Consider the following 18,341-nt stretch of genomic DNA (forward strand, 5'->3'; position numbering starts at 1 on the left):
CAGCTCCCCTGTTTATTCCTTTAAAATCTCATGATTTTTAAGCCAATCTCAAGATTTTTGGGGCCCGACTCATGAGTTTTGAGTGCTTGGGATTGGCAGTAAGATTACATTTTCCTTGTGGCTATATCCAGAAAATATTTTAGAGCTTGGTTAAAGGTCTGGTTGTAAAAATATTTCTCTCTTGAGTAAAGGCAGCTGGTCAACATTTTCAGAACAAAACACTTTTTAATTGAAAAATGGTTTTATTTTAAAAATGAACATTTTAGTAAAAGTTTCCTGATTAGGGGTTTTTTTCTTTTGAAAAATACGGAAAGATGCTGTATGTGAAACACTCAGTTGCTGGTGTTTTTCTCTCTATTTTATATAGGGTTGTTGGTGTTTGTGGTGTGGCAGATGTGGCCCGTGCAGCTTGGCCAGAGGTTCTTTGTGGTCTGTGCAGCCAGTGAGGCCCAGTGGTTGGTTGTGGGTGGTTTTTGTTCCCATTGCCAGTTTTGATTGGTGGGGCCAGTCACACAGCTGGAATTTTTCAAAATTACATGTATCTTTTTGTCAGTTTTCAGTTTTGAAATAAAAAATAATATTTGGAATGACTGAGTTGGAAATTAAAAAGGCAAAAAATTATATAGAAAATTTCATAAAATGAAAAATACATCAATTTTGAAAATGCATGCAATGAAAAGTGAATTCTTGGCAATATCTTGTGGCAATGAATTCCCCATCTTAATTATGCTCTGTGAAAACAGAATTTCCTTTTACCAGTTTCCAGTGTGTTGCCTTTTAACTTCATTGGGTGAATAAGATGCAACCCTGCCTATCAGGTTACATTCCCTGGTCCTGATTACAGCAGGAAGTACAGAGGCCAATGCTAGCACAGAGAGTCCATCACACTTTTTGGTTAAATAATGAATAATTAGGAACATAGGCTTCAGCTCAGCAAAGCACTTAAGCACGTGCTTACCCTGAAGAACGTGAGTGGTACCATTACTTTGCTGAATCAGGGCCAGAGTCCCTGTATACGCCGTATGATTGTATTTCCTGGTCCAATCTGACTTCTCAATTCTTCTGACCATATTGGTCCTCCACCTTGGCCCGGATCCTCTCTTTCATCCCCCAGTTAGATCTGTCAGACTCTCATAGTTTCTTACACCTCTCCCATCACCCAAGTCTCTGAGCAACTAGTTGGTTGCTTGTACACATAGATACAGTGATGTGCAGTGTGGTTGGTCTCCACCTTGGTAAATGCCGAGTGGAACCTCTGACAAGTCTTATACCCCACTGATGAGCAAAAGCAGTATCCTCTCCATTGCATTGGATCCCTACAACCAACATAACACAGACTGACTGTGGGGGTTTTCCATGGGACAGTGGGGTGTGTGTGCCACCAGAAACATCTTTGGAGACCTCTGTAACAGATGGCATCCTCCAAAAAAATAAATAAAAAGCTGGAAAGCAGCAGACAAAAGACTGGAACACCCTTGGGAGTTTTCTGTGCCACACAGGGCTGGATGTCCCCTTCTAACACATGTTCTGGATCCCCTTTTGGACATGGGAAGGTTTAAGATATAAAGTGGGGGAGAAAGGGGTTCAAATACATTTTTCTCCCTTTATCAGAAACCCCACTGACATCAGTAAATGGCTGCTCTGACTGAGATACGCAGCCTTAGGTGCAAACTTTGATTCTGCTCATTTGTTGCCATTTAAAAGGCCAGGTGAATATCCACATGTGAAAAATACTTAGGCATTATTATCTGGTGGATAAATGGCATTTTGTTTATTGTGCTTCATGTCTTTTTATTTCATTTCCTCCACTTTAGGATCTGTTGTGGGTTCCTTGGAGCCTTTTTCGTTTACCTCAATCGCCAGGTGGTTCTGTGTGTCCGACGGCATATGGCTCTGAGCCAATTTCTCACCAAATAGTGAGTGTGCTTGAACAGAAGTACTCTGCCTTAGAGGCCATTACCCTTCCTGACACTGGATAATACCTGTGGAGTTAGGTGCTACTCAATATTAGTAAGAGTATCAGAATCTGGCCCAAAGAGTCTAATTCAGGGGTGGGCAAACTTTTTGGCCTGAGGGCCACAATGGGGTTGTGCAACTGTATGGAGGGCCAGGTAAGGAAGGCTGTGCCTCCCCAAACACCTTGGCCTCCACCCCCTATCTGCCCCCTCTCATTTCGTGCCCCCTGACTGCCCCCCTCAGAACCCCCAACCCATCCAACCCCCCTTGCTCCTTGTCCCCTGACTGCCCCCACCCGGGACACTCTCCTCCTATCCAACCTCCCTGTCTCTTGACTGCCCTGACCCCTCACCATACCCCCACCCCCTGAAACCCCCCCCAGGACTCCCACCCCCTATCCAACCACCCTCTGCTCCTTGTCCCGTGACCACCCCCTCCTGGGATCCCCCACCCCAACTTCCGCCTGGGATCCCACCCCCTTGTCCAACTCCCCCTTCTCCCTGTCCTCTGACTGCCCTCCTGACCCCTATCCACATCCCCGCCCCTTGACAGGCCCCCACCCGGGACTCCCACTCCCAACCCTCCCTGTTCCCTATCCCCTGACTATCCCCCCAGAACCTCCTCCCCATCCAACCGCCCCCTGCTTCCTGGCTGCCCCCCCAGTATCCCCTGCTTTCTTCCCCAACCTCCCCATTCCCCGCCCCTTTACCAGCAGCAGAAGCTCGCAGCCACGACACCTGGCCAGAGCCAGCTGCACTCCCCACACTGCCCAGTGAGAGCAGTGGGCCAGAGTATGGTCCATGCAGCGATGTGGCTGTGGGGGAGGGGAGATAGCGGGAGAGGGACCAGGGACTAGGCTCCCTGGCTGGGAGCTAAGGGGCTGGGCAGCATGGTCCCATGAGCTGGATGTGGCCCGCGGACCATAGTTTGCCCACATCCGGTCTAATTCATGTTAAGATATTTTTATCTGCAGGGAAGAAATTCTCTTCTGGGCTGAACTTCTGTCTTTACAAGCCATAAACAGGTTCTTCGTCCAGGAGAGACAGTCTAACATCTTCCTGCAATTTTTATTAGGAAGAGAAAATATAACTGGTTAGACAGGAAATGCTCTTAAAGTAGAAAATCAATAATTTCTTCATAAGATCCACAGTTTATTTTTAGAATATATCAAGGAGAAAACGCCAGTTGAAATCTGACCCAGTATTTCAGTTTTGTAAAACAAACATTTATAAAATTAAGGTTGACAGAAATGTTTCCACGTTAAAAAAAAATCCCAGTAAAAAAAGTGTTTTTTAAAAAAAACAATTAAAAACTGCTATCTATCTATCTATCTATCTATCTATCTATCTATCTATCTATCTATCTATCTATCTATCTATCTATCTATCTATCTATCTATCTATCTATCTCAGAGCAGGCAGGTATTTGCATACATAAAACATCATTAAATATCAGTAAAGTTGCTTATTAACATAACCTCCAAAAACGAGAAATGGACACATATAGGATCCAAACAATTTCCCACTACCATGCAGCCCTTCATCATTTACTGCAATTTATGCTGCTGACACAACCTTACCTTTGCAACATCCTTCTGTTCTCTAATTGAGAGAAGCTCTGGGCTATATATAGTATTGATTTTAAATAGTTTTCTACATCGATGATAAAGATTTCAAACACACATGCAATTATACATGCAAAGTAAATACATAACGGTAGGTTCCAAAGTTTAGCCTCCCCTCTTTAAAATCCTTTAATGGTCTTGTCCCCTTTCTCTCCAGGAGCACTCTGCTTCCCGTTGCACCTCCAGGGTGCAGGTAGAACCTGTTGGGCAGGAGTGAAAAAGGAAGCAAATCTTTCCTTCCCTTTAATTGTTCAGCTCTTTAGCGTTGTTACAATCTGGTCAAGGGTGAAGAGGCATTACTGGACCTGTAGCCTATGGTGATGTCTCACTAATGTTGGGCAGCCCGTGAAGAGGCGTCTCTGCGAAATTTATTGTGGAGATGCACTAGATAGATGGGGTTGTGAAGAGAGACAACTAAAAGGAATTTGTCACCAAAATAGAGTATGGCTGAGAAAGCAGCAGGGGAGAATTCTGTGAGCGCCCGAGGCCCAGGGCCACACCTGCTTCAATGAGGGGGGCAGGAAGCAGCGGGGACCCACCCATGTGCACACCCCCAGGGAGTGGCGGGGACCAACACATGTGAACTGGCAGTCATTAATAACCAATCAACAGCATATATGATGCAATGTACATAATATACAATTTTATTATTTATATAGTTATGGAAAGTAAATAATACATGGAAGAAATGGAAGGCTTTTTTTTACACTTTTTTCTTTTTAAGTCATCCCTGCCAGGGCCCCGTCGAAAGTGTTCGAATTGGGCCCCGCACTTTCTAAAGCCAGCCCTGCTGAGGCCAATATTACATGTGTGGCAGTGAATATTTCAGTGAGTTGCTATAGTGTTTTTTATAGCTTGCACTGTTCCTTCAGACAGAATTACAATAGATCACCTCTTTTGTAAAGTCTTTTCCATGTTCTGGACCCCGCAGACCCGCTGAGGGAGCGGGGCCTCGGGGCTTCCCGCACTCCAGCCAGGGGACCGGGGCCGCGGGCTTGCCGCGTTCCGGCCCGTGGCCACGCTCCCCCAGCCGGCGCGTGGCCAGCCCAACGGACCCACTCCCTGGGCTGGTAATTTCGTGGCATTTTCTAGTCCATTTTTCATAGCGCTCTTGAAAAAAAAAATACTTCACGGGAGCTTTTTCAAAAGCCTCAATGAAGGGACCTTGAGGAGGAAACCGCACCCTCTGCTGGTTCCTAGGAAAAACTCTCTCTATTATGCTATAAGACTTTCTAGAGGACCATGGACTCTAATTGTACTTCATACAGTTCCAAAGTGCTTAGTTTACTGGGTTTACACTCTGGGTTTCACTTAGACACCTATGTAGTGGAGTCTGAGTTTGAACTGTAACATCCGTCCATGTGTCTGTATACACAGCTATAAAACCATTTTAATAGAGTTATGGGTAAGCTGCTGCTGGCAGTATTAGCCTCTCTATCCAGGCACAGAGAGCTTTTGAAATCATTACTCTCTGGAACAAAGTTTCCTAGGCTCATTCTTGTCCCTGAATTTAATTCATTTATGGAAAATTCTTCTGCCTTTTTGAGTTCCCCCTTCCTAGTAGAAAATAAAAAGGGTTATTACATTTTTTCAGGTACTTGCTATACTTGAATTCTTTAAAAATAGCCTATTCTGCTAATGTAAACTCTTGAGGGACTTAATCTCAGTCGGGACAGGAGTTTTTGAAACACTTGAGCAAATTGGTGTAGAAATAAAGTGCTAAAAGTGCTATTCTGCCCTACATCAACCCAAATATTGCATCCCTGAGAACAAACAGTGAAAGTGATTCTGTTGATGTTCTTGGTCCCAGCTGAAAGGCATATTAAAAAGAAAGATAACAAAGAGCTTTAAAATAATTGGAGGGGTAACCGTGTTAGTCTGGATCTGTAAAAAGCGACAAAGTATCCTTTGACACCTTATAGACTAACAGAAGTATTTAATCCTGAGCTGATGGTGTCAGATTGGTAAATGAACTGAAGTTCAGCAGTTTCCTCTTTGGAGTCTGGTCCTGAAGTTTTTTTGCTGCAGGATGGCTACCTTTAAATCTGCTATTGTGTGTCCAGGGAGGCTGAAGTGTTCTCCTACACATTTTTGTATATTGCCATTCCTAATATCTGACTTGTGTCCATTTATCCTTTCATAGGACACTTTGTTGCTTTTTACATATTCCTCACGTAAAAGGATAAATGGACACAAGTCAGATATTAGGAATGGGAAATTGACCCCATCAGCTCAGGATTAAACAAAGACTGTGACTGGCTAGCCAACTACAAAAGCAGTTTCTCCTCTCTTGGAGTTCACATCTCAGCTGCTAGAAGAGGGCCTCATCCTCCCTGATCGAACCAAGCTTGTTATCTCTAGACTGATTCTTGCCTCCATATTTATACCTGCCTCTGGAAATTTCCACCACATGCATCCGACGAAGTGGGTATTCACCCACGAAAGCTCATGCTCCAATACGTCTGTTAGTCTATAAGGTCCCATGGGACACTTTGTCGCTTTACAGTAATGACATTTCTGCAGGACATTTTGAAATATCTTTCACCTCTAATAAATCCTAAATTATTATTACCAACACAGAGAAAGAAACATGTCTGTTTGCAACATGTGGGTTTTAAGTGAGCATTGTTCCTTTAAAGAAAAAATAAAATATTGTATTGCCTCCTAAATTTTTTAAGGGCCTCATCCTGTGAGTTGCTGAGTGGTCTCAACAGCTAACAATTTGCAGGTCTGAGTAGTGAGGAGCTCCTAGTTAAAAGAAAATGGTGACATTTCCCTTTAAGTGTCAGAAGAACTGGCTGCATAGAACATCAGAGTTGGAAGGTACCTCAGGCACCTAGTCCAACCCCCTGCTCAAAGCAGGGCTAATCCTGAGACTTTGAAATGGCCTCCTCAAGGATTGAACTCAAAACCCTGGGTTTAGTAGGCTAATGCTCAAGCCACTGAGCTATCCCTCTCCCCAAGCTAGTACCAACCTGTGTTTAATACTAAAAGCTGCATGGGAGGAATTCAGACAAGTGTGATGAATAACAATATCTTGCACTGAAATCATATTTTTGCCCCAAAGGATTCCATTGCCTCAACTTTACATCTCAGCTAAACAACATACTTCCTTTTAGTACCATGTTAGGGCATTGGGATTAGTGCCGATTCAGCAGGGAGAGCACCCTCCCCAGTACTGAGCCACCCACCCCAGTTCCTGCAGCACAGCACCCCCTGGCACCTTGGGGCCAATGCTGGCTCACAGAGGAGAGCATCCCCTAGTGAGTTATCCTCTGTAGTCTGTCTAGCAGCTTAATTGTTGACTCTTCTGCAAGCATTATGAACATAAGAACAGCCATACTGGGGCAGAACAATGGTCCATTTAGCTCAGTATCCTGTCTTCTGACAATGGCCTGTGCCAGGTGCTTCAGAGGGATGAACAGAACAGTGCAAATTATTGAGTGATTTCCCAGGCCTACTCCTGCTTGTATGATCTGACACGGTCACAGCCAAGGAAATAGGACTGCAGGAAAATAACAAACTGTAATATTGTGTTCAACTTCTTTCTTTCTTGTTTCAGTCGCCTTGTATACCCAGGAGTAATAACCTTCCTTATAGCAACGGTGACCTTCCCGCCGGGGTTCGGGCAGTTCATGGCTGGAGAGGTGAGAGTAGTTATAAAGGAGTAAATGTGTAATTCTGAAAGAAACACATGTAACCGTCTCCCCAATCCTCAGATCAACAAACACACACCATGGTGAGTGAGAAAGACTTTGAGGTGTCCCCTTCCTAAATCTCTTCCTGCCTCCTGCTCGGGAAGAATTTGACCTCTCCTGGGCTGGAAGGAGAGATTTCTCTGAGAGTAATAATCTCCATGCTCCCCTTCAGGCAGAAATGGGGGTTTAGGTGGGGAAATGTAACCCCTTAAACATTAGAGAAGATTAACTAGATTCTCCTCCAGCCAAAGCCCTCTCTCTTTTCTGAGCAGGCATATTCTAGAAGGAAATATCCAAAGAGAATCAAATGTGGGGATCCTCTCTGGTGGGGAACCTGGGTATAACACTGACCCCATTTAATCTTTTGAGAATCACTGACAGTTTTTGTCCCTTCTTTCTTTGTAGTTGATGCCCAGGGAAGCCATCAGCTCCCTGTTTGATAATTACACCTGGGCAAAGCACATGGGGGACCCACAAATGCTAGGGAAATCTGCCATCTGGATCCACCCCAAAGTCAGTGTCTTCGTCATCATCCTGCTCTTCTTCGTCATGAAGGTAGGAAGCCCACCCATCCTGGACTGTCTCCCCTCTTGTGGGGGTCAGAACTTTTGACATCACCCTGCTGTTTGTAAAGTGCTTTAGATCTGCTGATGACAAAGTTCTACCCAAGAGAAGAGATTGAGACTGAAAGAGAAAAAGACTCCAAAATAGGAACTAGCAAGAATGAGATTTTCTTACAGAAAAATAGTGATGAGGACAAACTGTGTGTTATCCTGGGGGAAGGAAGAGAGACAGCATCCCCGAGATCAGGACTGGACAATAATGGCCAGTGGGCACAGGGATCCCAATACACTATCCTGGGCAGACTGTATGTCCTTCCGATGGAGGCTAACAGGTTCGGCTTCTTTGGTAATGCTGGGATGGCTTGTCATGCAGATAAAGGGTTTTTTATTTGAACTGAGAGACGGTGGGCCATGGGGAGTAGCAGTGCAGTGTACATCTGATCTGTAATGCAAGAAACGTATCCTTCCAGAGTCATGTGAATGTTCCCATATGGTGTGATAGGTCATTCCTGCCTCTAGATTCTTTGCTGCTGTGACAAACTGCTAGAGTAGCTGTTTCAGGCTGCTTATTTTGCTGTTGGTTTGTCTTAAAGAGGAGCAGGTTACGCAAAGAAGCCCTACCTCTGTGGCTCTGGCCAAAGGTTGGGCCTGATCATGGGTGGCGCGCGAACCGCCGTGTGGGGAAGGCTAGCCCCGGCCCCACCCCTTCCGCCCGAGACCCTGCCCCTTCCGCCCCCCCTCCACCACAGTTACCCGCCCCAGGCCCAAAGGAGTGCCGGGAGGGCAGGTGGTGCGGCTCCAACCTCCCCAGCGGAGCACTGGAGGCTGAAGGACTGGAGTCACACACAGAAAGCAGTGGTAAGCAGGAGGTGGGGCCACACCTGGCTGTTTAGGGAGGCAAAGCCTCTTCTAGTCTATGCGACCTGCCGTCCATGGGCCTGATTCTCCACTGCATTGCATCTTGGCCCCAATACTCAGCTGCATATGGGCTGAGTTTGGCGCTACTCAGTGGAAAGGGAGCAGAGCTGGTTGCACTCCTCTGTTGCAGCTCCCCAGACTCTGGGACCAGCTAAGACTCTGTGTTAGAGTAGCCACAGGGCTACTGTCCCAAGGGCCCATTGCAGCAGCCAAGAATAGCCAGAATGTGGAGGTGCTCAGGCCATGGCTGCTCTCCCTTAGCATGTCGCTACACTAGAAGCTGTAGAGCTGTTCTGCAGACTCCATACCACTTGGAGGTTCTCCATCTGCTGGGGGTGTGGCTGGATCTACTGGCTTTATGGCCCTTTTTACATCAACTACCCTGCACAAAGCTGCCCTTGAAAGGCACTCAGCAACTACATGATGCAGAGTGTGTCACACCCACTCTCTGAAGCACTTACTGACTTTCAGTTCTCCTAGAGGAAATTCAAGGTGTTGCTCTCTGGATGCCATTGAGATCACCTCTCTCCCTAGGAACAGTACCACTTCAGCAACTGAGATCTGCTGGGCCACACCTACTGAGAATCCCTTGATGTGAGCTCTCTGGGGACGGGTGGCAGTGTTCTCTGTGGAGCCCTCAATGGTAGAATCCACTCACCCTTTTAATCTGACGAAGGCCAAGTGTGTTGGCCGTCAGGGCATGGGACAAGGCTGGTCTGTTTCCTGAGGAAGGTGACTGTGAAATCAGCCAGGGACAGGTTTAGGGGTTCCCAGTTCCAGCATGATAGTTTGTTGCGACTCTGCCAGAAGTTGTGGCCTGCACCATTTTATAAATAAGTAAAACTTTCTGCAGCAAGGGGGGATCCCATCTCTGTGGATCAAAGGGAAGGTAATTCTCCATGTTCATCCCATCCCTTATGGATTAGCTTCCCCACCAGCACAACAGTCCCTGGGAAGCTCTGTGCAGTAGACAGTCTCTGGGAGTGTTGATTGTTTGCATGAATTTCTCCCACTCTCCTCTGCTCCTCACATTCCCAGCTGCCCTTGGTTTTCTTGCTGAGTCTGTCAGATTCCCCCAAAAGCATTTCCTCATAAGAAGGCAGGCTGGAGGCTATGGTGCAGCTGCAGGAGATGCTGTTACCACACACTAACTATCACCCCATATCCCTCTGTCCTAGTTCTGGATGTCTGTCGTCGCCACTACCATGCCGATACCTTGTGGAGGTTTCATGCCTGTTTTTGTACTGGGTGAGTTTTAACCTCCTTCTTGGGCTTCTCAGAGAGAGAGGGAGAGAAATTATCATTGACAGGGAAACAGAGAGAGCAAGCTCACAATGGTGTTTCTAAGAGGGAATTCAAATCATGGCTCCCACAAGCTGTCTATGAGGAACTTCATTAACAGTCCGGTTGCCCAGCCTCTGACCTTCTGCTCCTTTCTCTTTCTTCCCAAACTCACAAATGCTGATCTGGAAATTCCTGCAGTTTCTCCACATAATGGACTGTGCACTGCAAACAACATACATAATTACTAGATAAACCAGACCCAGGGTCCAGACTTGAACCCTGACACTTCAGTTCCAAAAACTCAGGTCCCTGCCTCTTGAGCTGAAGAAAAGCTCCCCTAACTGGTACTAATAGTAGGCCCCCTGTCGTCTCTGTGGCCCCAGCTATAAGACAGCAACATCAAGCCTTCACTCAGAACCAGTACGTTGCAGCCTCAGCCATGGTTTGTTAAGTGACTCGTGACAAGTGGTTGATGACTGACTAATGATTGTTAATCCTAAAACAGAAAATAAATGTTAAAATGTCATTAGTATTGAGAGTACATATTAGTCCAGTAGAACCTCAGAGTTACAAACTCCAGAGTTACAAACTGATCAATCAGCCATACACCTCATTTAGAACTGGAAGTACACAATAAGGCAGCAGCAGAAACAGAACAAAAAAAGCAAATACAATACAGTACTGTGTTAACTGTAAATGACTAAAAACATGTTTAAAAAGGGAAAGCATCATTTTTTTCTTCTGCTTAGTAAAGTTTCAAAGCAGTATCCAATCAATTCAGTTGTAAAATTTTAGAAGAACAACCATCATGTTTTATTCAGAGTTACAAACATTTCAGAGTTATGAATAACTTCCATTCCTGAGGTGTTCATAACGCTGAGGTTCTATTTTAATTTAGAGTAAAATGTTATAATTATCCCCAAACCAAGCATTGCAATGCCAGGAAATTCAGTTATGGTTGTACTTAAAAGATATCCAAACATATCTGGACATGCAGTTTGGACACCCTTAACTTTGCACTATATAGACACCATTTAAAATGCGATTCAAAAATCAGTTTTGTCCAGTCTGGGACCACAGACTCACAGTAATCATAATTGTATGGTCATTGCATGGTGTCACTACAGGGCAGAGTTAAGGTTATTGGGTGGCTTAACTGTGCCTTTTCAGACTTGAACATATTTGGCTTTATTTTAAGTGTAAACTTAGCTCTGGATTTCCTGGATTTGTATTTTTGTGTTTGGGGATAAATACACCTTCCCTGGAGTGGTTTTTGCCCTTTTATTGCTGATACAAAATCTCTATCTTAACTCCATCATAATGTAGTTTTTGTTTTAACATATAAGCACTAGTAAATTACCAATGGCTTTTATCAGCAGAGATCACACATATTCCCTTCCCTGAAGAGCACAGCCATTTTGGGTGGATGGGTCTTAACCAGTGACTTCATGCGATGCTTTCCAGGGGCTGCATTTGGCCGACTCATTGGTGAAATCATGGCATCACTCTTCCCTGATGGGATCCTCTTTGATGGCATGGTTTACAAAATCTTACCTGGAGGATATGCTGTCATTGGTGAGTCTCCACATTTTTCTTTTTTCTATCCCCGCCTACACAAATCCCCTGGTCCATCTGACACTATCCTTGCTCTCCCCCCTCAACTGGGAAAGGTGCAGCAGCCCTGACAGGAGCAGTGAGCCACACCGTCTCCACAGCAGTGATCTGCTTTGAGTTGACGGGTCAGATCTCCCACATCCTGCCCATGATGGTTGCTGTCATCCTCGCCAACATGGTGGCTCAGAGTTTGCAGCCCAGTCTCTATGACAGCATCATCCAGATGAAGAAGCTGCCTTACCTGCCCGACCTGGGCTGGAATTACATAAGGTATGGTACCACCAATGGGGATTGGGAAGAGGAGGGGAAAAACGGCAGAAGAAATGGCAATGAGAAACGAAGGGGTATAGGCTTGGCCACAAAGAGATGGAGCAGGGATGGGGGGTGGCAGATACATAAATAGAGTGGGAGGAGGCTGTGAAACAGCAGGAGGGCAATGGAGAAGGAGTTCCCCTGTAGTTACTCCCACTTGCGAGTATGTATCTGGCTGTATAAAGCACACATCTGAAAGCAGCTCTTGTTTTGTTTTCCTCTTTGGGAAGTTTTTCTTTTAGACATATTTGAATGATATATTAACCCCTCTCTTTATTTTCTTTGTTCCTCTAGCAAATACAATATCTTTGTTGAGGATATTATGGTCTGTGATGTGAAATTCATCTCCTCTACTTGTACATACCAGGACCTGCAGACCCTGCTTCAGAGCACAACTGTCAAGACCTTGCCTCTAGTGGATTCACCAGGTAAGCAGTATGGGGAATCTGACCTTTTCCGAAGCTTGCCTTAGTTGAAAGAGTCTGTCTCTGGAGGTATGTAGTTTGGAAGATAGGGAACCAGCCTGGGAAACCAGAGATGTGACCCTAGCTCTGCTGCTGATTTGTTGTATGGCCTTGTCCAAAAAAACACCACCCTCTCCGTTCCTCAGGGCTAACGTGGCCAGTTTGGGCAGGGAGCGTTGGCTTACACACGTCCTTCAACTGGCTCCCCATGTTATCTCTTCCTGCAGAGTCCATGATCTTGCTGGGCTCAGTGGAGCGGTCAGAGCTGCAGGCCCTTCTCCAGAGGCATATTGGCCAGGAGCGGCGCCTGCGCATCATCAAGGAGATGGAGCAGAAGCTGGCTGAGGCACCCTACGATGGTCACAGCAAAGGCCAGTGGGCTGCCATGTCCAGTTGGAAGCGTGAATCTTTTGCTTTCGTGGATGAGGATGAGGATGAAGAGGAGAAGACTGAGGTAAGTGGGAGGTGGGGGTGGGGAAGAGACTGAAGTGAGGAGAGGCGGAGGAGAGAGAGAGTCCTGGTCTACACTAGAAACTTATGTCTGTACTATGTCCCTGGGAGGGATTCTCCCATCGCTGGCATAGCTACTGCTCTCAGGGAGGTGGAGTACCTACACTGAGGGGAGAGTTTCTCCCGATAGCATATGCAGCATCTTCACTATGCGCTACAGCAGCACCGTATGCGTACACGAGCCCTGAGAAACAGAGAGGCACTGGGAAAGGGAGGGAAAGAAGCTATTCAGGGTGATTCTTGTTTTATTTCCTTTCTTTCGGTAGCCACTTCAGCAACCTTCTCCTGCTCCGAGTCACCCTGAGGAACCCAATGGCCCAGTGGCTCCTCATAAACCAATGCCAGAAACACCAGGGCCCCAGGAAACCCCAGGTATGGTGACCTCCAGAGTGCCCCAGCTTTCCACATCCCAGTCAACACTGGGAAAGCCACACTGCCTATTGCTTGTGTGAGTGTGAGGGGCTGAGGATAGAGCTGGCTGGAAAATTTTCATAGGAAAAGCTATTTCAACAAAACTTTTTTTTTTGCCAAATTGTCAGTTTTGACAATTTACTACAGAAATTTTTTAAAACAATTTTTGTTTTATTTTGAAATTTTGTTTCAAATGTTATTTTTTTATTTTTATATTATTTTTACAGTTTTTATAGTGTGTTCTAACTTGAACATATGACTAGTACATATAATGCACTACTGTTATTGACATGTCATACTTTGACATAATATAATAGAGGAACTATTTTATTTTTAAAGTAGCAACTGCTCTTAATGATTTTAACAATATTAGGCACAACTACTACTGACATATCAGGAAGTAAGGTACAAATTGCATACAAATGAAAAATAAAATAAAATTCAAAATGAAAGTTTGACATTTGAAATAAAGATTCATAGTTCCAAAACAAAAATCCCAAACTTTCTGAAATGCAGATTTTCCAAAATGGACATTAGAAATTTGTTTCATGGGAAAAGCACACAAATTTTGAATATTTGTTTTGTTCCAATTCAGAATGAAAACATATTTCAAAAGGTGGAAATTTCTTGCAAAATGAAAATGTTGTAGTTTCTCTTTGTGCCTCCTGAACTGCACAGAGAGAGCCTAATGGTGGACAGCCCCTGAGGGTGAGCAAGGAAGACAGGGCTCTTGGCTAGTGCTTGTAGCCGCCCAAAAGGGAAGAGGGGAGGTGGGACCATAGTCTCACTCTCCAGCCCACCCTGGCCAGTAAAGCTGGCTGGTCAGGGATGAGAGCACTTCCTCACTGCACCCCTTTGGGGGTGAAGCATTGGGTGCACTCCCCTTTCTGCAGCACCACCAGTGTGGGCCTGTGCCTTTAAGGCACAATAGGGTCCCTTATATGCTCAGTGTGGTTGCAGAGCAGTATACCAGCTAATGCCCCTACTTACCAGATGGCAAAAGTCTGTTTGTCTGGGGAATAGTCACCCCAAGAGAAATGGGGGTGGGGCATCTCTTGAGCCATTTTAAACAAGGCTAGACAAAGCCCTGCAGAATAGGCTGCAGGGAGCTATCCAGAGGTGGCAGGAGGAAGAGGGGACGGAGCAGATGTGCCCTAACAGGGCTTTCCCCTCTCTCATTTTTATTCCTGGGTCTTCCCCCATCAGCTTAAACTCTGCATAGCAATATCATCTCTCCTTTTTTCTACTTCCCATCAGGATGAATAATCCATGGTCCTTTCCATTCCCAGCCTCAGGCCGATGGCGTCATCCTTGACCCTCTCTCCTGCACCCCTCACATTCAGACTGTTGACAAATTCAGCTGCTGCTTTGTCTGTTACAGCATCTCTAGACCCCATCCTGCCTTTTCTGTCCCTTCTGCCCAAACCACATTCCTGCCCCTGCCGCATCCATTTTGGTCCCCTGTAATTTAACCAAAATGCTGCCAGACTCATGTCCCTCACCCTCACCCTCTGACATCATCAGGGCTTTGGAGCAGAGCCCGGAGCTGGAGCGTGGACCAGCTCTGGAGCAGTGGAGCTGCAGGTTTTTGCCTGAAGCTGGAGCAGAGCCGGAGCACAGCTCCAAAGCCCTGGACATCATCATCCCTCTTTACAAGTCCTCTCAGGGTTTCCACAACCCTTTCTATGTGAACAGCATGGCACTGGGACCTTGCATGTGAGTGGCCCTCTGCTTCTGGCTCCTTCTTGGGAACATTGCTCTCTGGATAGCCACCCTCCAAGGCTCTCTGTGTGCAGGTTTAGTTCCCCTCCATAGGTAGGGGGTATTGCATGGATTAATGTGACTGATTCCTGCCTGTCCCAGATCTTGCCCTGTCACCCATGGAATGGCGTGTTCTGACTGGCTGGGCCCTTTCCTGCTAACTCCGAATTCTCCCCAGCCTGCCTTGGGATAGTCCTGCTGCCTTGTGTTTAGTCTCTCACTTGTCCTCATTTTTTCTCCTCTTTGTTCATTTTCTTCCTGCAGCCAGGAGTTTCTGGAGCTTGAGGCATGTGATCCAGCAGCTTTTGTGCCATTACAACCAGCCACCAAAGAAGGAGAGCATTGCCCAGGTTAGGGGCCCAGAGAGCTCAGCTGCGCAGTAATGAGAGACATAGGTGCCAACTCCATGGGTGTTCTGTGGCTGGAGCACCCATGGGGAAAAATTAGTGGGTGCTTTGCAGTCACTGGCAGCCGAGCTGCCCGCCTCACCCCACCTCAGCTCCTCCTCCATCTCCTCCCCAAAGCATGCTGCATCCCTGCTCCCCCATCTACCTCCCAGCGCTTGCTGCCGGCACACAGCTGTACCAAGCTCCGAGAGGGAGGTGGGAGGAGTGGGAATGTGGCACATTCAGGGGAGGAGGGGGGAAGAGGCAGGGCTGGGGTCGGGATTTGGGGAAGGAGTCGGAATAGGAGCAGGGAAGGGGTGGAGTTGGGGTGGGGACTTTGGGGAAGGGGGTGGAATGCAGTGGGGCAGGGGTGGAGTCAGGGCATGGCCAGGGGCAGAGAGGGGGTCGAGCACCCACCAGCGCCAGTAGAAGTTGGTGCCTATGATGAGGGAGGGAAGTTGAAGGAATGAAGGCTCCCTCTGAGAGATCTTGGCCATAGGGTGGGGGCAGTGGTGTCAGACAGGGAGATGCATGAATGATGCTGAATGTCACAGTCACCGGGCAATGCTCTGGAATTACTCCATATGAAGCCAGTCAGGACTCTGGAGTAGCATGCCTCCTCTCTCTGAGCATACTATCGCCAGGGCGAGAAGCCTACACAGCTTCGACCTTCCTGGATTTGACCTCAGAGCATTTAGCGTCCCCTTCCACACCGTGCGCTTCCTGTAGTGAGTCCACCTGTGCAGGGCTCCTTGGGAAGCCGGAGGGCTCTGCACCCCAACTCCATAGTCAGAAGTAACTCTCAACCAGCATAATACGGAAGGTTTATTAGTCAACAGGAACACAGTGTAGAACAGAACTTGTTAGCATGGAAATCAGTGACTGTCAGCCAAGTCCATCTTGGGGGAATCCCAGGCCAGATGCCCTGGACTCCCCTCTCCAGTCCCCACAAGCAGACTGCACAGCTACCAGCAACCCAACCTCAGACACCCCTGTCGCTCCTCCTCCTGGTCTTTGTCTCACTTCCCAGGCAATATGTCACCTGGTTGCTTTCCCCTCCTGGGTCTCAGGTTACCAAGGGCACCAGCCATAGCCTACATGCAGGCAGCTGGAGTCTCACCTGCCACTGAGAGTCTCAGCCAAAGTCACATACCCTTATTCCCACCACCTAGGCATTGGTGCAGCACAGAGGGAAACTGAGGCATACACAGTATTAATGCAAAATAGTAAGACTCACACAGGCTCAGCAGTAAGACTCACATATGCTGACTTACAACATAACAAGGGAAAATCCCCACCCCGTCACATCTCTCCCCTCTTTGAGACCGAACTGAGTGGGGTCACTTTAGCCAGTGAACTGGGGAAGCTCAGGCCTCCCTCTACGGGACAAAGCATCGGCTATAACATTTGCACTCTTTTTAACATGGACCACCTCCATTCATAATCCTGGAGAAATAGACTCCATCTCAGGAGCTTGGCATTGGCCCCTTTCATCTGATGCAGCCATGGCAGGGGCAAGTGGTCAGTGTACACAATGAAGTGATGCCCAAATAGATCCGGCTGCAGCCCTTTGAGTCCACACCATGGCGAGGCATTCCTTTTCTATGGCCACATAGCTCTGCTCCCGGGGCAGCAGCTTCCTGCTCAGGTACATGATGGGGTGTTTGCATTAGTGTGCATTGGCACCACACCTAGCCCTTTGAGGTATCTGTGAACACCATATAGAGCTTATCAAAGGCTGAGTTTAGCAGCAGCAGGTCCTTGACCAGATCCTCCTTCAGCGTGCAGAGAGCCCTCTGGCACTGCTCAGTCCAGACCACCTTGTCTCGCTTACCCTTCTTGCATAACTCCATTATGGGAGCTGACCCAGAGCTAAAGCGGGGCACAAACCTCTGGTAGTACTCTGCCATCCCTATAAAGGCCTGGGCTATGTTTTGGGAGTGCAGGGCAATCTCTGATCGCCTCCACTTTGGTTGGCTCTGGCTTTAGGGAGCCGCTCCCCACCTTGTGGCCCAGGTATGACACCTCTGCCATCCCCACCTTGCACTTCCCAGCTTTTACAGTCAGCCCTGCATCCTGGAGGTGTTCCAGGCCCCTCTTCACCTGGGACACATGGTCCTCCCTCGTCTGGCTAATGACACAAATATCAATGTATGCTAGGGTAAAATTCTCCATCCCCCTCAGTAACTGATCCGTCTGGCACGGGCAGGTGACCAGTGCCTCCTTGAGGCTGAAAGGTAGGATCAGGAATTTGTAAAGCCTCAAAGGGATGACAAAAACAGGTTCCAACCTGTCATCTGGTTCCAAAGGCACCTGCCAGTAGCTTTTGGTGAGATCCCTGGTAGTGGGGTACTGAGTCCCCCCACCCACAAGGTGTCTAGGATCTCATCAGGCATAGTTATGGGGCAGGCACCAGACATGGTGATGGCATTGAGCTTCTGATAGGCCACACAGAATGGGATCAACCCATTTTTCCTGGGGACCAGCACCATGGGAGAGGCCCCAGGGCTGGTGGATGGCTGGATTACCCCTAAAGCCATCATGTCCCTGACATCACTCTCCAGGGCCTGGACTGTGTTCCCAGTGACTCTAAATGGGGAACACCTGATGGAAGGACTGGCTCCAATCTCCACCCAATGGACAGTGTGGTTAGTGAGCCCAGGCTGGTTGGAAAACAGCTGCAAGTAGGAACTCAGCACCTCTCTGATCTCTGCCTGCTGGGCCGGGGTTACCTGGTCAGAGAAGGGAATTGATTCTAGCAAGGGGCTGGCTCCTGTTTCAGAGAACAGACCCACCAGGGGCTCTTCCCCCTTCTCCCACTGACCACATATGGTCAGTAC

The 18,341-nt window shown here is 47.3% G+C and overlaps 1 protein-coding gene and 1 long non-coding RNA gene across 6 annotated transcripts in view; one reads left to right on the plus strand and one right to left on the minus strand.

Annotated features, from left to right (window-relative positions):
• CLCN1 (chloride voltage-gated channel 1) overlaps nt 1–18,341 on the plus strand; it is a 143,793-nt gene that overhangs the window by 115,500 nt on the left and 9,952 nt on the right. For all 5 annotated transcript variants that reach the window (XM_030536351.1, XM_030536334.1, XM_030536342.1 and 2 more), the window contains 10 exons: nt 1,815–1,916; nt 7,143–7,227; nt 7,684–7,833; nt 9,938–10,007; nt 11,508–11,618; nt 11,714–11,927; nt 12,264–12,397; nt 12,661–12,887; nt 13,210–13,315; nt 15,380–15,465. In XM_030536351.1, coding sequence (XP_030392211.1) covers nt 1,815–1,916; nt 7,143–7,227; nt 7,684–7,833; nt 9,938–10,007; nt 11,508–11,618; nt 11,714–11,927; nt 12,264–12,397; nt 12,661–12,887; nt 13,210–13,315; nt 15,380–15,465 — 1,285 coding nt within the window. The remainder of the gene's footprint in view (nt 1–1,814; nt 1,917–7,142; nt 7,228–7,683; nt 7,834–9,937; nt 10,008–11,507; nt 11,619–11,713; nt 11,928–12,263; nt 12,398–12,660; nt 12,888–13,209; nt 13,316–15,379; nt 15,466–18,341) is intronic.
• On the minus strand, nt 822–16,907 carry LOC115636375. Its single transcript, XR_003996899.1, has 4 exons — nt 16,800–16,907; nt 15,199–15,208; nt 10,630–10,632; nt 822–834 (listed from the first exon to the last, which is right to left on the minus strand). It is a non-coding gene; the product is annotated as an uncharacterized LOC115636375 (long non-coding RNA).

The sequence above is a fragment of the Gopherus evgoodei genome, chromosome 1 (genome assembly GCF_007399415.2).
Source record: "Gopherus evgoodei ecotype Sinaloan lineage chromosome 1, rGopEvg1_v1.p, whole genome shotgun sequence".
Lineage (NCBI taxonomy): Eukaryota > Metazoa > Chordata > Testudines > Testudinidae > Gopherus > Gopherus evgoodei.